General features: G+C 33.4%; 1 protein-coding gene and 1 non-coding gene across 3 annotated transcripts; both read right to left on the bottom strand.

Moving 5' to 3' along the window:
- Positions 1 to 205: 205 nt before the first annotated feature.
- On the bottom strand, positions 206 to 9,597 carry LOC136973387 (peptidyl-tRNA hydrolase 2, mitochondrial-like). 2 transcript variants are annotated; one of them, XM_067268111.1, is made up of 6 exons: positions 9,561 to 9,597; positions 6,878 to 7,031; positions 6,611 to 6,700; positions 6,157 to 6,278; positions 5,116 to 5,228; positions 206 to 342 (listed from the first exon to the last, which is right to left on the bottom strand). In XM_067268111.1, exons 2-6 carry the CDS (start codon positions 7,016 to 7,018, stop codon positions 293 to 295), a joined length of 516 nt encoding a protein of 171 aa, XP_067124212.1. In that variant the 5' UTR covers positions 7,019 to 7,031; positions 9,561 to 9,597; the 3' UTR covers positions 206 to 292. The 2 variants fall into 2 exon arrangements, with proteins under 2 accessions (XP_067124212.1, XP_067124211.1); XM_067268110.1 differs by lacking the exon at positions 9,561 to 9,597 and adding an exon at positions 9,155 to 9,462.
- LOC136973391 (small nucleolar RNA U3) lies at positions 3,709 to 3,915 on the bottom strand. The gene has a single exon (XR_010880486.1). It is a non-coding gene; the product is annotated as a small nucleolar RNA U3 (small nucleolar RNA).
- Positions 9,598 to 19,083: the final 9,486 nt, after the last annotated feature.

Here is a 19,083-nt window from a genome sequence, read left to right as displayed (position 1 = left end):
TACAAACGTCTTCCCGATTCGAGGCTGGCTGTCTGTGTTTCGGTAGACAATGCTCTGTGGTAGTATGCTCTAGTCTCACAATGACAAAGAATAGAAAAGTCATCTAATCTACAATTTCGGGAGCTTGTAATACTGCTTCATCTCTCCATCCTAACTTGCAATTCCAGTGGAAAGTGGTAGTAATACAAAAAGCAAAAACAGAAAATAAGATGTTTAAACTTATAAAAGTATTATTTGTAATATTTTATATAAAAAAAAAACACTTTAATTTATTTTAAAAAAAAAATACATTTTAATACAATTTTAGATGGCCGGTCACTTTGTCTACCAGATTTTCAGGTCCTGTAAAACAAAAGATAAATTAATAATTACTCATAATCCAAAAACAATATCACAAATGTACAATTTCATAATAAGATAAAACCTCATTAAGTCAAATTTTAAGGAGTAAAAAACTGCCAACTTCAAGTTAAGTTTAATACCTAATTCTCTCAAATTTTTCTGCGGTCATAAATTTCTCATTATCAAGCCATTTTTTGAGAATCCATTCAGAAAGTGATTACAAAATTTTATACAGTTTATGGGCTCGTTTGAGTGCATTGTCAAGATGCCTCCTTATGTACCAATCTGAACACTGATACAGTATGGGTTCGTCTGTAAAGTCAAACAAGTTAAATGCATTAGTAATGAATTATTCGAAAAGTAGTCTCGCTCAGTGCACATGCTCTGCAGTGATGATGTTTCGAACAAAACTCTAACGAAGCTCACGAAGTAAAGAGTTAGTTCACTTCGTTACGAAAATGGCGCCCGACGATATTGATGTTTCTAAATTACTCGAGTGTTTAACTCGTTCGACTTTATGAATGTACCCTATGTTATCGGCATGGCACTGTCGTGTTTATCTTAATCGTCTGTATTCACATGGAATAAAAGAGAAAATGAATACAGATTATCAAAGGGTGGAGGGTTTGATAGTGAACTTTCACAAGAATATTTCTAATTATAATGTTAAGCATGAAGAAAATGCAAACATTTCACTGTATGGAGTCCCAATATTCAAATATTGATTCTATTTTATATGTCTGAATCACATTCTTAACAAACTGGATTTTTCTTGGGTTGTAAAAAGGTTTTTGACTCATATATTTACAATTTTCTTCTTTCTTGAAGGGTCGGTCAAGTTCGAAAAGGAGGCGTAAACTATGGCACAACTTAAAAATGAAAAAGCTAAGCAATTTAAACGGTGGACATACCAAGGAACATTTAACCAATAATCTTTGTTATTATATGTTGGAAACTTGAAAATATCAGTTACACAAGACAAGATGGATGTAAGATACTTCAATGTTGTGGTATTAAAATCAGGGGCACAAGATATGAAATTCAATCACCTTCTGTGTATACCAGGAGCAGCCAAACCTTGTGATATGTGCCATGTATCGGCTATCGCAAATAAGCAAGAGCCATGTATCCTTTGCATATTATATAAATTACTATAATTTTCACTTACTTTACTGGTATTTTATAACCAGCTGGTTAAACATTCTATTCCAAACATACCTTTAGGTTTTGGTTACTTGTTCAAGGTGAGGTTCTTTCAGTTTTTATGTATACCACACTAGATGACAGTCAGAACTCTTACTGCATACACATATGTAATAGTTTATATAAAGACTGTTTAAGTATATGAGAGCTGCAGTTAAAACTACAAGAATCATGTCTTGCAAGCTGCAGTTTGGTCACTGTGGGTGTACAGTATAGTGGGTGATCGGTTAACAAAAAAATCGGATAACGAACACATTTGCGAAAGATTTTTATGTTCAGACAATAAACACATTCGGATAACGAACACCTCACAGAAGAAACACAAGAAGAAGCAACATAAAATAATGAATACCGATTGGTCTTCCCTTGTCTTCAGGCAACAATTTGAAACTTTTTGGAGCGTGGGAGAAGTTGACATCAATGCTCAACCCGGTATATGCTGATCGGATATTATTCATCCAAACTTTGAAACTCTCCCTTGAAATTCCAGCCTTTCATTTTTCTAACAGAAACAATTCTTTCATAATATTCGCGAGACTGTCGGGTGGGCACTCATTAAGTTCTGTGTCAGTTTTTATTTTCGAAAGGTGAGAGTATAATAGCAAGGTAGAGAGTGGACAGAAGATGTCTGATGTTGCTGGGCAGTGTGGCTTGATACAGTAGGCCGCAGTGCAATCTTACTTAAGAAAGATACAGTATAATCAAGAAGACTTAAGCAGCTAAAGGAGTAACAAAAATCACATCTGAGAAATAAAGAACATTGAAGAGCTCATAATGGAACCTGAAACGGATCTGACAACAGAAGAACGCCAAGAACTCTTGAATGAAGAACACCAAGAAACTCGATAAGATATTTTTTCTGAAAAAGAGGATTAATGATATCATCTGCTATTAAACATCTTTTGAAAAAGTGAAAGGATGTCAGAACAACAGTTTTAGAATGGCATCCAAGCCAGGTTGAGGTTAATAGGCTTGGGATCTCTACAATTACAATGCTATTAATTACTTCTAAAAAATCCTGAAGAAGAGAGAAATGCAATTGGCATTAGACAGATTCTTTAACACCCACAAATGGAAAAAACATGACACATACACAGTCTTGCATTTTTATTAATGTATTTTTATTATTACATATAAATAAATGTAGTAAGAAAGTATATATTTTTTTTATTTTTTGGGGTCTCCAGAACGAATTAATCAAATTCCTACAAAAACCTATGGTAAATCAATAATCAGTTAATAAACAATTCGGATAGCGAACAAAGTCTTCGAATGGATTGTGTTCTTTTTTTTTTTCTTTCTTGCGCTGACATAATACAGTGACAGTTAATTTAAACACTGGGCAAATTTTCATCCTTTATTCGGTTGGAACGCTTTTTTTACATCAAGCGTTTCGGGCCGATGCCCCTCCTCAGCAAACTTAAAATTATCTGTACATATTACAAATACATGTATACAAACAGCACAGCATTTATTGGGGGTTGTTACCTCCTGAATATTTACTTTGGTGTTGAGAGCTTGTATATGGCAAATATCATCATTTGAGAGAAGAACACGGTTCAACATCAAGAAAAGAGATACCAAGAAAAGATACAAGTATACAAGCTCTCAACACCAAAGTAAATATTCAGGAAATAACAACTCCAATAAATGCTGTGCTGTTTGTACACATGTATTTGTAATATGTACAGATAATTTTAATTTTAAGTTGGCTGAAGAGGGGCATCGGTCCGAAACGCGCAATGTAAAAAGCGTTCCAACTGAATAAAGGATGAAAATTTGCCCAGTGTTTAAATTAACTGTCACTGTATTGTGTCTGCGCAAGAAAGAAAACATAAAACACGGTGTCATCAAGATAAAATGGATTATGTTCGTTAACTGATCACCCACTGTATTCTCAATCACTTAACTGTCATTTTGGAATCAATGTCATGTTAAATCTGTGTGTATTTTGGTTTCAAAATAACGTTCTGACCATTCTTTTCTGGCATTTTTTAATAAAATTGCTTCCTAAACCCATCATTGTTCAAGTGGAACAAAGCACCAACACAAAAGTATTTTATATATCTAAGGTGCCACTTTACTATAGATGGCAATAGTCATATCTGGATTTAAAATTTTTTCTTTGACAAAACTTTTTTTTAAATTTAATTTTATTTTATTTTTAAACGAGTCTCCTCCCTCCCGACTTCCAAAAGGAAGCGAGAACGGTCATCAATGGCCGGCCATCTGCCACAAGAGGCAGTCAGCCAACCCGCTTCGCGCTCAGAAGGAAACTATACACCTCGTCATCGTGGTCAGTGTTGCTTACAGATTTGGTCGCAAACCCATTATGTTTACTTCAGAAATAATCCCTTGAAGTACATATTACATTACAAAAAATTACATTATTTGTGATTTGATTGTTTCATTAGCAGTGAGCGAATTGCAAGTACAGTAGAGCATCGATTATCCGACCCCCGATTAATCGACTTATCGGTTAACCGACCGCGTTCTAGTCGGCAAATTCAAATGTTCGCTAGTGATGTGGCGCTACAATATTTGGTTATGTCTTGGCTACTTTAATATTATTTTTGTTAAATTTTTGCATGTTTTAGCTGGCAGCACTGGCTCGACCATTAAAGGGAGGCTAGTATTTAAACCAGGCCTAATACACTATACTAATAATGTACTTTTTCATACTTTTCGGTTATCCGACTTTTCAGTTATCCAACCAACCCCAGTTCCCAATTAAGTCGGATAATCGATGCTCTACTGTAATGTGAATTAATTATTTAATTAACAAATTAATTCACTTAATTAGCATCATTTTAGCAAGCTATCTAGCAAACGTGGTCAAGGCAGCTTAGCTTTGGCTTGCCAAGAGGCCCAGACTCAAGTCTAAGCTATGACTGCCTTGATTTTCCATGAATGTCAGCAGTTCCAAGACTTTAACTGTAGATGAGGCAGCTACTTTGTTGGGATTCTGCATTGTATGGTAACTGTAGATGCATTTGAAGAGGCTGAGACTGCCCCCATATATCTTCAGGTGGGTGGAGAAGCAGATAGTTTGGTCCCTGCCTCTCAGCTTCCATAAAACTCTGGCACAACAGGCCTTTAAGACTTTGGTGATGGCTGAATTCCCCCACCATCTACAACCTTTTAAATTTTATTACTCCTATATTTAAATATCTTTGCTTATTTTTACTGGATTTTAATAAAATCCATTAAAGTGAATCATATACAAGACTGTGAGACTGGCAATACTTAGATATCTTGTACTTGTTTACTACTTATGCAGCAATACTCATGCTGCAATAAGTAAGCAAATATTTTTAGTTTTATCTTGAGAAACCGTGTTTTTGTATTTCTTTCTTTCTTCTTCTTCGAAAACACAATGTAGTGACGTAATCTAAAAAACACTGGGCGAATTTTTCATCCTTTTATTCGCTCAGTGTTTTTTAAGATTACGTCACTACATTGTGTCTCGAAAAAAAGAAAGAAAGGAACATATTTTTAGTTTCTCTGCCACCCCCAAAACAACAAACAAAAAAATAACTAGTTATACATAGAAAGCAGAAATTAACATACCCGGTCCAACTCCTAAAACAGTCTTGCTTCCTGCAGCTATCTGAGTTCTTCCAGCATCACACACCAGACTTGTCAACAGGCCCGCAGATCTCGCTTTTGCCGCCAACTCAGACCTACAGAAACAATCAAATTTGAAACGTCACGTAACTCCAGCCTCCTACATAAACAAAGCTTTAGAACATGAAACAATATACAGAAGTGTCAATCTATATAATGAATCGTCAGAACAGTAAAATTCTTTGTCACGAATAACTGCAACTTAGATTTGTTCCACTGAGGAAGAAATCTAAATCTAAATAGGTCTATAAAGATGTATTACTACATCAAGATCACCAATACAGTGTTTTTCGAGAGCCAACTGGAAACTGAAAACCCCTGCAAATATAAACTGAGAAGTCAGTTCAAGTGTACAGGGATTTTCAACTTCATTCTGTGAGTAAGTATGACTGTGAAGTGGAGGAAATAGGAAACTAGTTTTCATTTCTATTTCAACAACAAAATTTTAAATTTATTTTGAGGTAATATCATATATTCTAGGTGGGCACAAAGTAAGCACAATGGCCATGTATTTTGTTTGGATAGCAAGAGAGCAATTTAGATTTTTTGTTTGGTTATTTGGATCAGCTGAAATTTCAGATTAGCGAGATTTGAATTAGCACATTTCTATTGCATTTTTATGGCTCTCGGAGAAATGACAAGCTACCATCTCACCTCTTCCAATGGCTGAAAATATTAACTTTCACAAATCTTTAAGTGAAGAAAATTTTTCCTACAAAAAACAGTCAAAAAAGACAATGATGAATCCAATCTTTGCAGACAAAATATTGTGAAATTTATCTATGACGATCAGATTTGTCCTTTCATTTATCTTTTTGGATTTATCACAGAATACACTGGTTCAAGCTTTGTGGAAGCTACAACTAACAGTTTTCTTTTACGAAGATCTAATGCAACATCTTTGCAAGTTTTTGGAATTAAAAAATTGATTAAACATGGAATTTTATCTTCCACTGGATTTTATAAGTGATTATCAGTACTTACATTAAACTTTCATTATCAATTTTCACCACCACTTTCCTCTGCCCAGAAAGTTCCCACATCCTCAATGTGTCAGGATCTTTCTTTTGCAGCTGCCTGTATGCTATAACAGAAGCATGAGAACACTGTAATGATAGAAATTATTTTAATTATGTCATATGTCAATGAAGGAGAAGTAATTAATGTATTACATAGTATTGGTATACTGTTTTAGCACTATGTTCAGAATGAAAAATTTACTGAAGGAGTAGACTTGGTGATGCCATGCATCAGTGGCACCTGACTGATTCAGAGTTATAATGCTACTCATGTAAATAAACATTTCAGATCTGTGTTTTTGTAATGCATAGTAAGGCAGTAACAAGCACAAATGACTCACAGAATTGCAAAGTCTACCCTCTTTCAAGGAAGCTTTTCATTCAGATCAACACCCCAAAAAATATCTTTCATTAATTACCTGGGCAGCCACTTTGCCTTTTCCCATTTTCAGATCATTCCTGACAACAAGAACTAGCTTGCATTCACATGGCCCAAATTCATTAAAACTCTATTAAATAATAATAATCATCAAATGATTAAATAGTAAACTGAAGGCCAGATTTAGGGTTATCTTGGCCCTGAGCTTTAATGCATAAAAAAACCGTAAGACATAGCCTCACAGATGGAGGTCCTAAACTATAAATTGTTTAGCTTGCATTTAAGTCTACCTCTTCTTGATACTTACTTCTTGAGTTATTGCACTTCCTAAATTTGTTACTGGTACCCTCAGCTTTTTTCTAAGGACCCATCCTAGCAATATCCCAACACTCAATCCAGTAAAAATTCCAACTGTTAAGGAAGATTTGTCAATTGGGAGTGGCATCATAATATTCCAATATCTGAAACACAAACTATAAATTATTGAGTACTACAAAGCTTTCAGAACAAAATACTTGTTACTTAAAAAACCTTACATTTGCAAATGATCTTTTGAATAATTACAGAATGAATTTTTCTTTCATTCCAGGAAAATTGAACTGAAACTCATTTTTTTCTTTGCTTACAATTATTTTTAACTTGGCAAATACAGTCGATTCGGTTTAATTGAGCCACCGGTTAAATGGGGCAGCCGCTTTACTGGGCCAAATCTCAAAGAAAAGTAACCAAACTAATAAATTAATACATAATTTAAATACTTAATTGGGACAGTAGCAAAAAAGGAATTTAGCAATTTTTGATATATTTTAGGCATCTTCCAAAAATATGTCAACACTAAGATCGTGTAGGCCTAACAGTTAATGGAGACAAAGCAATTTTGTCTTTTGCTCCAGTGGTTTGGTTTTTCCAGAGGGGGTCAGCATAGAGGGACATATCATACTGGGATCCTGTCTGAGGCGGACCTGAATGCAAGCTACTGACCCTGCTCTGGACTGGACCAGATGATCCCTTTAAAATCAAAGGGACAAAGGCAATTTTTGAGGTCTCTCGACCAAGTTGGACGACAGCTAGAGTTCCCTTGGAATGTGTTGTATGTGCATGATTATGTCTAGATTCAGATAGCAGCTGTTCAATTGTTGGGATCAGCATCCGGAGCTGGTAGATTCTACGGACACTCCCGCCAAAGTGACCCATCTCCAAGTAAAAGAAACTGTGCTCAAAGAAAGACCGTAAGGTGACTTTTGGACAAACCCGGACACGTTCTAACTAAAAAGGGAGAAAGGAAAGATTGTTCAATGAGGAACAGATCGAACAGGCAACCCTTGTGTATGTCACTACCTATAATGTATTTGGCAACACTAGCGTGATGCAAATCAGTTATCTATCGTTGTGAGTCAGGCAAATTCATAGTACAAATATTTTTGTATTTTCGTTTAATAAAGCATTACAATAAGTATCAAATTATTACTTTTTACCTGCTTATTTATTTACCTACATATTACAAATTTTATTTTAGAATTTATTATTAGTTCGTTTAATTGGGGCAGCTGCTTAATTGGGCCAAAATGGATTACTTCAAACATGTCCCAATTAAGCAGAATTGACTGTATTATAAAGCAACGATGCCCAAACTATGGCTCGCAAGCCGCTCAAGAGCTTAATTGTGGCTCAACTAATAAATAGAAATGTTTGTTATTTTTTAAAATTTCTGTATCTTGTAAATACACCACAGCCATAGAAAACTCGTGTTTTTTAAAAACGTAATAAATATGTAAAAACAAGCTTACTTTAATTAATGTAACAGCTTTAATTGTCAAAACAAATACATTATGACTCTGAAAAATTTTTTTTTATACCAAGAACTTCATGTGCAGCTTCCAATATTTTCAGGTAGGTAACTAAGGCTCTTACAGCAAAAAGTCTGGGCATCCCTGGTATAAAGGATGGTCCAAAAGAGAGAGATATTTTAAGAACTGCTCATAAAAAGATATCTGGATTAAGCTGTATACCAATCTTGGCCTCTTATTAAATCTATCATCTCATAGCAAGATCGCATATACTCCCGGTGCATGTTTCATGTTCAATCTGTCCTTCAATCTGTTATGGAGTAAGCTGTATACCGACCTTGGTGTCCAGATATCTGAGAGAGAGTGGCTCCTCAGATATCTGGATTAACTAAGTTTTGGTACACCCTATATAAGTAAGAATAAAAGTGGAAAATGCTAGAATTTACATGTTGGAAGTATTTTATGGGAAAATAATTAATGCCATCTTGCTTTCTTGTAGCGTAATACTTTCCAAATATAGAAAGGTACATATATCAAAGAATGTCTTATAATATTCATTACACCAGATGATTATTACATTTGATTTTCTTTTATTTTAATACAGAGCATTAAAATTAATATTAAAATTTGTCTCTACTTTTATATACCATAGCTGATTTTTATAAAGGTGCATACATTCTGAATCATGTTAAAAAATCATTTTCAGCTAGCTACATTAAGTGATGGCAATCATGCAATAGTTAAAAATGTGTATATGATAAACATTTCACATAAAACGTTTTATCTGCAGTACTTACTTAGTAAATTCATGGGTAGATACATGAATGTGTAATTACTGTATCAAGCTTCTGCATTATTCATATTGATATTAAAATTAATGGAATTATTTTGAATTAATTAACAGCATTACAAACGCATTAAGATGATAAAAATCTATATCAAATGAATAAAATATACCAGAAAGTTCTAAAATTGAAGTTAAAAAGGTTTAAAACTGACAGACAAATTTTAAACATGGCGGCTTCCTTACGATGCCACGTGACTGAGGATTACAAGTATTTACGTTTATATTCTTCAGTTAAATAAAATGTCAAATGAATAAAAAACACAAATTCGTAAGCAGAAGAAATTCAGTAAATATAAAAAGAAAAGAAAACTATAGATTTTACGCTAAATTTTAAATTAAACCGCTTTATAACATACCGTTTCTCTGATTGTGATACGGCACGCCACCTGCATAAATTTTCGACATTGAAATTAAAATTTTTATTAAAATATTAATATTACTGGTTTACAGCTTTTTTTTCACGGATTTAGTTTTAAAATTAAAGGATAAATTAGTCAAAATATAAAAATAGATTATGTTTCCCATATGTTTCAGTAGAAATTCTGATGGAACCATAGATATCATAATTTTAATTCAGTCCTTTTTACAGTTTTGGTCTATGGTCATCTAGAGCGGCGTTTCCGAACTCTATGAGAATCCGCGGTCCGTCATGTTGTGGGGGTTTTAGGAATCTGCGACACGAGAAACGTTGAGAACCACTGATCTAGACATGCTGTTATCACCACCCGGTCGCCCCATTGTGAGCCTGGCCGAACCCATAATGGGCCTACTATAAGAGGCCCTCTTGGTACCCACAGGGCGGAAAGAGTTTAAAAAAAAGACATGCTGTTATCTATACCCATCGCGGATTCTACCAGGCTCACAATGGGGAGCGACCGACATATCCAAGGATTCGAATTTTTTTTTTCATACAACCAGAGTCGTGTTCAGTAACGCAGAATTTTGACTTAGTCAGACCTTGCCACGATATTGGACGACATCTCAGTAGTTCTGACTCCGCCCACTGTAAGAATTCTTACTCATTTACTCAGACTACTTTTAGTAGACTAGTAACTCAAAGACACTAAGTCAGAATTCTGAGTGAATTATTGGGCTGAGCTAAGAATGTTCTAAACATTATTGAACGACTATTCTTTGCCAAACAACTAGGAAAACTGGCGGACAAAGTTAAAATTAAATAAAAAAATAAAAAAACATTAAAATTATAATAGTAACGCCTGAATAGGGGCCAGTCACCCTTTAAAAAACCTCCCGGAAGGCACCCCCCTTAGGCAGATCCTTCAAGTGTTGCGTTGCCGTAGCTTAATAAACAAATAACATATTTTAAAAGTTAGTCAATTATATTTTTTGTTATTTGGGAGAAATAAGAGTCTTGAAAAACAGCTTCTCTACATTCAAAACTGTTATCTCTCAAACCGTGTCCCTAAGTCGTTTTATTCAGAAAGATTTTACTTCATCAGTTAAAATTTTTCAATGATTTCAATAATTTCAATATACTCTTTTGTTGCTTCTTATAGAAGCAACAAAAGAGTATATTTTTTTTTCACGATTCCAAATAAAGAAATAGATTTAAGATATAATTAGATGTTTCATACAAAACCAAATTCAAGTCCTGTCACATCTACCAGATATCTACGTAAGAAGCCAACGGGATATGGTCTAAAATTTTTTCCTGAAACCATCCCTTTAACATTTCTTACTGCTTCCATTTTATTTTACTGTTTTCGCCCCGTGGACACAAAGTAATAGTAATAAAGACTAATAAACATGTCAAGAATAATAAGAAACGAAACGCGACGAAACGCGCCGAACCGAAAAAAATATTACATTGAGATTCGGATCCAATTTTTTACGAACGATTAATAAAAAAATCACTTGCAAATAGTAATACGAAACAGATATAACCCTCCTATATATTTATATTAAGCTTCTTATAACGCAATTGGCAATTAACTGATAATGGCGCGCGTGACACGCGTCGGACGCGCCGCGCACCAATACCTATTTCGTCTATTGTTCCGTTAACAATAATTGCTAATAATATAGTTTTGGCGATTGTCAAAGCAATTTTTTGTCGAAGTTTCTATTCGATGCGATTAAATTTTAAGCGTATTATTTTGTTCGAAATGAGTACTATAAGTAAGTTTACCATTTCCTCTTATAATAATATAATCATAATCATATTCATAATTATAATTCTGTTTACAGATGTTGATTGTTACTGCATTGAAACTGTTTTCTGGTATGAAGACGGTTTTTATGTTACTTACGATTATCAAGTAAGTGAAAAATTACAATTTTATCTTACTTAAAATACAGTAAATATTATCCATACAATAACGGAAATAAATTATCCAAGTGATGTTAAGATTGCTTAAATTAGAAATTAAAAATAATATCAATACTTGATATTTTTATAACTGATCAATTCTGTTTTACACTTTAGTATTTTATACCACAAGGCGAATATGGACTATATTCACCGATTCTTCCATATCAGCAAGTCTCTAATCCGCTTGCTTATGGACATCCGAGTCAACAGGGTTTATACGGACCGCCATTACAAGGATTTCAGACGCCAAGTTATTGGTCACAGGCGGAAGGGGTTTCAAATGAACCTTTCCAAGAAGTGCAGCCGTACGATGTGGCTACAAATACACCAGAATTTTGGCCACGGGCAGATATGGACGAAAATGAACTTCGTCCGTTTCAAATGCGAACAAATGAATCGGATTATTCTGTAGCCGAAACGTCGCTACATTCGATGCAAAGTAATTCGGAATCGGAATGTGAGGCTCAAAAAGAAGTGTCCGAACATGAAATTTTCGTTCCGGATACAACAACTAATGAAGAACCGGACATGCATTCCTCATTAGGAATTTCTGAAGATTTATCAATTTCTACTCATCCACATAATAATGGTAAATTCCATTAAACTTATATTAATAATAACATACTAACTACACAAAACACAAACTAATATATTAATGATTACATACATATACCAACGCTTATATTTAAAATAACTGTTCGTAGGGCTAATGAAATAAAGGACGTATCCCTACCCCAACATTCTGTACAATAAAAGTTTAATTATAAGAAACACAGCGTTTTGTGTATTTAATATAAAATAAATTTATTTGTTTTTAACATTTTGTATTGCTCCGAAATAAAATTTCGTGATTATTCTTTTTCCGTGTCATTACTTTAGAAATGGAATCAGAACCCGAAATTTCATGTACAAGTGATTCTGATGAGAATAATTCTGCATCTTTCAACACCGTAGAAAATGTGGAGCAAGTTAAACTAACTGAAACAACAACGAACGTAACAGGAGACACCGCAATTGACGTAATTTCCGAAGATTTCGATGTCGACGAAGTTTCTATCACTGTAAGTTTATATATAATTAGAATATTTATATCGCTTGATAAATACAACATTGTAATAGCAGCACACATTGTAAAAAACACTTGATATAAACTGGCCGAATGTATGAGAAAATATTCTTAAAGGCCATTAAATAAAGTAAATAAAAACTGTCGAATACAGTTTGAATCGAATGTGGGAATTAACTAAATATTTCAAAATTGAATTTCAGTTTCCAACAAATTGCGATCTGAATACGTCTCCTCCATGGATAAATGACGAATTCTATGAAAGACCTCTGAAACGTGCTTTTAGATATTTAGAAGAAACTTCGTTAGTCAGAGAAGTAATAGACGAGGAAGAAGAATTTTATTATATCGAAGACGAACTGTCCGAACTATCAGAAAGCGGAGAACTAGAAACAATAAGTGAAGATGATAATGACGTTCATTCCAATGAGAAATCTGACCAGGTCAATACTGAAATTGCCGTATCAAATTATATCGGCAACGAAAAGTGCGTTGGTGATGCGTTTGAATCAACAATTGATATTGAAACATCGGATTCATCAAACAAAGATGAAATGATAACACCTGACAATGGCGAAGAAACAATTCCAGTGACAAAATGTAAAGAAGGTAAGATACGTTATATTTATCTCTTTCATGCTTTCCTTCGTTTATATAATTCAATATTGTTTTAATATGCGAAGAATTCTTAAATTTCCGGAAGAGTTTACTTTAAAAATAATAATATAATGTTAGGGGTTATGCACATTTCTTATTAAATTAGTTCTGAAAAGTTTTAATACATTGTCCGATCCAATCTTAATTATATTTTATTGTGTTTGATGTAGCAGTTTATAGGGTTAACGTTACCTATGGTTCAAAAATGGTGGCTCGTCTCTGATTCCAGCAAATAGAAGAAAGAAAACAGTGAGGATGAACGTTCTTACCTAACCTAACCTAACCTATTCTAATAATTTTGTTGGTAAGAATTATGGTAATTTATTAGAATAGGTTAGGTTATAACATGCGTCTCACTGTTTCCTTTCTTCTATTTGCTGGAATCAGAGACGAGCCGCCATTTTGGAACCATAGGTAACATTAACCGTTTATAGCTTCAATAGAAATTTTAAGAGAAAAGTTTTAAACAATAAAATTGTCTTTTTTGTAGAAGAGAGTGAAGAAGAAAACAGAAATCTGACAAAGGATGAAACTGAACATTTCACAAACGAAATTCACATCCAAGAAACGAAAGACGACGAAGATAAAGGTTTCGTCGAGGCAGAAATCATTTCGGAATCTGTTAAAAAAGTAAGAAAACGAGTTTTTATTTCTACTTTCGTCGACATTTATAAATAATATTATAACTATTCATTTTATAAAACTAACATTTGCAAATCTGTCATAATCATAAACTACTGTATTTAATTTGGTTGCAAATATCATTTATATTAATCTAAATTTACAATTAACTTATTAATTTATTTATTTGAGATTTTGTAAATGAACATTTTAAAATGTTTTTCGTGACAATTAACCATTTTTATGTAAAGTTATTTTATGTGAAAACGTTTAGAAATGTTATAAACGGGGCTGCGGAGTCGGTAGATTTTTACACGACTCCGACAGTTTATATATTTTGCTTTCATACTTTTAAGATTTTGAAAATTGTTTTATATTATTTTTGATTTATTAAAATATTTATACTTTTTTCAGGAACCTCCAAAATGTCTGGACGTTGTGATGCAGCTTCTCAGAAGAATGGCATCCTTCATTTTTCCTTGCATTAAACCAAAAAGTTAATGTGATCGGGTTCGAAGGTTTCGTGCATTTGTAGAAGTTATTTACAACTTTTATATTTTAATTGCAACGAAAACTGTTGGGTAAATATCGAAATTTTATATCTTAATCGTTAGATGAAATAGAGATTTCTGGCATTAATTTATTGGTATAATTAATTTATAAGAAAAGGGATTTTCCGTATTTTAATTTCATTTCATTTTATATTTTCAGGAAATAAATTTTAAATATCCAAAATTTTAAGTTTATTCAAATGAATGGAGATAAAATTTTGAAGATAATCGAATTTAGAAGTTCGAAAAATTATTTAGAATGAAATTAGAAAATTTCTAATCAGATTTAATAATTTTAATTATGATTTTATCTCTAAATTTTTAACGCATCTAATTACATGATGATGATTTAAGTTGACGTTTAATTAAACAAAATTATTAATTTCCTAATTAATACATTTAATTTAAAAGGCTGTTGTTAAATTGGTTAAATCAATAAACGTTATTTCCGAATTCTGTGTGACTTTTTTTTTATTTTCTGGTTTATCACTTTATGTTATAGAGATGATAAAAATTACTTTACTGCAAATAAGATTCAAGCAGCAACACTAAATATATTTTCAATTGAAAGTGATGAGAAATGTCCCGAAATTTTCCTGATGTATTCTTGTATGTTGAATTTACTGTCGCATGTACTGTACAGTACTTCCAATACTCCATTGCCTGTATTGCTCTCGCTAACTTAGATCATTTCGCTGTGGGTAAATTATTTTTCCAATTAAACCAAATGTTTCCATTGGCCAATATAAACGATTGTTTCCAAAATCGGGCCAGTTTAGTTTTATGTTAAATATGTAGTGGGGCTGACCAATGCGTTCCGGTTCACTCCACTTGTTAGGACAGGTGAGTTACCTCTATTTAAAATTTATTTTGTATACTAGTACTTTCTATATATTAACAGGACTTATTATACTGGAAATTATGACCGAGAAATGTTTTTATTGTTAATTGTAGAAAGTGTCGTTTAAAGGCCTGCTGAGGAGGGACGAACAAGTCCGAAACACATGTTTAAAGTGTATGTGTTCAGGTGAACTAAATAAAGAACATTATTTTTGATCTGTAAGACTAAATATCTGCATCCATAATTTCCAGTATAATAAGTCCTGTTTATATATAGAAAGTACTAGTATACAAAATAAATTTTAAATAGGGTGCGTTTACTTATTGCTAGCTTCCAAGCTCGCCGAGCTGACACCTAGCTCAGCCTGACGTCATACTAGCACGCTCGTAAAAGTATACACAGTAATGGCGGCTTCCGGATTAGTGTCAGCGGCTGTAGCGATAATTTCACAACTACAGTCTAGATTCGGAGTCTGAAGACGATGATCTGGCATAATTTACATCTGTAATGAAGTCCTCTGTTATCGAAATAGGATTTATGATATAAAATTATACACTTTTAGGAATCCTACCGGAACGCCAAGCTCGTTGTAAATTCTCCGAGCACGCCGAGCGCGCTAGGAGAATTTACAACGAGCTTGGCGTTTGTTCAAAGATGGCGGCGTCCATGTACGATGTTACGGTTACTTTACCGGATGGAAAAGAAGTTAATCTACGGGTTAATGAAGACGTTTGTCGTCAGATGATGGAAGGTAAGTAAAAAGGAATTCCTAAAAGTGTATAATTTTATATCATAAATCCTATTTCGATAACAGAGGACTTCGTTACAGATGTAAATTATGCCAGAGAATTGGCTTTGTCTTCTATTTCAACTGCATCAGTAGGACCGAGTATCCCTACTTGTAAGTCAAATTTTGATTTCGAATGAAATCGTTGAAAGTAATAAACCGATAAATAAGATCACGATGTAATTAGCGCCGATTGTTAAAAAAAATTTAGAGTTTTTAATCTGTTATAATAAGGGCTTCATATGCTAAATATTTTCTATCTTTTATTATAGAGGAACCCTGTGGCTTCCAGTGGCCCAAAGCCAGGACCATTGAATTAATATCATTGTACAATGAACATAGGGAGAAATTTGAATTACCTCAGTACACTAATATTCAGGTTGTACTGCTTGCCAAATTAACATTGTACTTATGAACCTTTCATAAATAATTTCTAACAACCTTCTTTAATATTATAGATATGGAGGATGATTTCTAATAAATTGAATGAAGAGGGATTTTCAGTGACTCCAGCCCAGGTTGACACCAAATGGCGAGGGCTGAAAAAAACATTTAAAAAAATGAAACTTCATAATTCCCAATCCGGCAACAACCGGAAACATTGGGAATTTTATTCCTTAATGGATGATGCCATTGGGAAACGGCCAGAAATATCCCCTGTTGTTACTTGTAGCAACACAGATGGAGTGAGAGTGAATCCTCACTCGAGTTCCACTCCCACTCCCACGTCATCCCAGTGTCCTGTTGCCTCCACGGCATCCCCGTCTCCTGTGGCATGCACATCATCCCAGTCTCCTGTGGCGTGCACATCATCCCCATCAACCCAATCTCCTGTGCCCTCTTCATCTAATAACAGTTCTCGTAAGAGAACAAGAGACAGCAGCGAGTTGCTCAACGTCTTACATGACATAAGAAGAGAAATACAGGAGAGGAGAGAGGAAAGAAAGAAAGAACGCGAAAAACTCCACGAAATATTAGATAAAATTTTAGAAAAATTATAAATAAAGTTCATTTTTATTGAAAACAAAAAGTTTTTAAAGTTTTTATTTCATATAAAGTAAACAAAAACTCGTTTTTAATATTTTTGATGTAATCTTTATTTCATAAACTTTTGGATGTACTATACCTTAATTACTTAATATATGATATATATACAGACAAAATGTTACATTACAGAAAGTTATATAATACATATACATTTTTAGCATTTCTTTTTTATGTCATTAATGCTGTATTCGCCTTGCAAAAAGAATGTTTGCCAAATCATTACGCTTATTTTGTGCATCTCTTCTTGCTTGGAAATTTTCAATTACTGGTACTTCTGGCACTCCAACTAGCCTTTCCTCTTCAATACTGGTTTCATCTCCTTGTAAGATAGAAAAGTTGTGGAGAATGCATCCTGCCATAATTAACATTACCATTAAGTCCAATCGATGCATATCGAGAAGTTTGAAGCGTCTAAACCGACCAACAAACAACCCAAATGCTCTTTCAATTGAGCTTCTACATTTCGAAAGCTTTGTGTTAAAATATGATTTAATTTCAGTTAAACAGCCATTGTCTTGGTATGGTGTTAATAAATATTTATTTAAAGGATAGGCTGCATCACCGAGGAGTTGAGTGTCTACCGGAAATCCTACACCTTCATCAATTCACTTAGCTAATGTGGATCGACGATAGACACAGGCATCATGAACTGATCCCGCCTCTCCTACATAACAGTCCGTGAATAGCAACTTCTCGTTGCATACAGCCTGGAGAATAATCGAATAAAATTGTTTCCTATTATAATAGGATGAATGGTCATTCCTGGGGGCTTTAATAGCCATATGTTTACCATCTACAACTCCAATCACTCCAGGAAAACCAAACTTTTTTGTATAATATCACTTGTTTTGAATGCCTGTTCTTGGTTTGGCCAAGAAAGTATGCCTTCTCTTTTATTTAAGTCCAAAAGTGCTGAAGAAAAGTCATGCAGTATTTTCCATGCTGTTCATCTGCATATGTTAAAACGATCCGCAGCTAACCTGAAAATGAAAATGCACGTTAAGTTGCTACATAGTATTGTATATACATATATATTAATAATTTGTATATAATGCAATACACTAACAGCATTATACAGTCTGTTAATTAATTATAGCCACACTTGGGTTAGGTTAGGAATTCAAGAGATGATTTCATTTGTCTATGCAAATTATTTTACACTGATTTTTGAAAATTCAAAATTAATCATTATATTAATAATTTAACAACAAAAATATATTTTTTTGGCTCCCAAAAGTATAGATGATAAAACAAAATTGCAAAATTTGAAGCATAAGAAACTTATGTGATGTCATTTAATTTTTATAATTATAACACTTTTACTTTGTTGTCAAGTAGTAATTTAAATACTGAATCAAAACTTTCCAAAATTTTACATGGAAAAGAGTTTAGTATGGAAGAAATTACATGAATATGGAAATTAAAAGCAGGAGGCTGTAGTGTCAAGGAACTTGCAAGTTTTAATGAGCAGATCTACTCCTGAAATTTATAAAATTTTGGAAAAATCATCACTAATACCTTCTAAACATATGATTTTGGGCCTTCCTTAATCAATGTCAAAGTGGTTGTGATAGAACTGTGTATCTTGCATCACAACAGAATAAATTAGCTTGTCAAATTTTGTGTGAAAGTGGATTAAAAACATCAAAAAAGCACTGTTAGTCAAAGAATTTCAGCAGCTCCACATGTGAAATTTTATGCCTTGATAAAAAATCATCAGTAACAAAATTGGCAAGAATGCAGTAGACTAAAGGTCACATGCTGTGGAATGACCAATAGCTCAGTCCTTTACAGTAATGAAAAAAGAATTTAATTTGTATGGCCTAATTACTGGTATGGTATTAGGAAAGACAAGTGCAGTTTTTCAACAGTCAACAAGGTGGTGGTTCTGTTATGGTGTGGGGCTGCTTTGGATTTAATGGTTTATCAAATTTAGGGATTTTAACTGACAAACATCTAAAAATTATCAAGAAGTCC

This window comes from Centruroides vittatus, unplaced genomic scaffold (assembly GCF_030686945.1).
Source record: "Centruroides vittatus isolate TY-2023 unplaced genomic scaffold, ASM3068694v2 contig_3166, whole genome shotgun sequence".
Lineage (NCBI taxonomy): Eukaryota > Metazoa > Arthropoda > Arachnida > Scorpiones > Buthidae > Centruroides > Centruroides vittatus.
Note: the sequence above shows the minus strand (reverse complement) of the source record. Positions and strands in the feature narration are given on the sequence as shown.

Coding starts and splice junctions, on each gene's coding strand:
- LOC136973387 (XM_067268111.1), bottom strand. CDS start 7,018: ATGATGCCACTCCCAATTGACAAATCTTCCTTAACAGTTGGAATTTTT. Junction 6,701..6,877: donor GAAGTGCAATAACTCAAGAA/GTAAGTATCAAG, acceptor ATTATTTAATAG/AGTTTTAATGAATTTGGGCC. Junction 5,229..6,156: donor ATTGATAATGAAAGTTTAAT/GTAAGTACTGAT, acceptor TTGTTTCTGTAG/GTCTGAGTTGGCGGCAAAAG.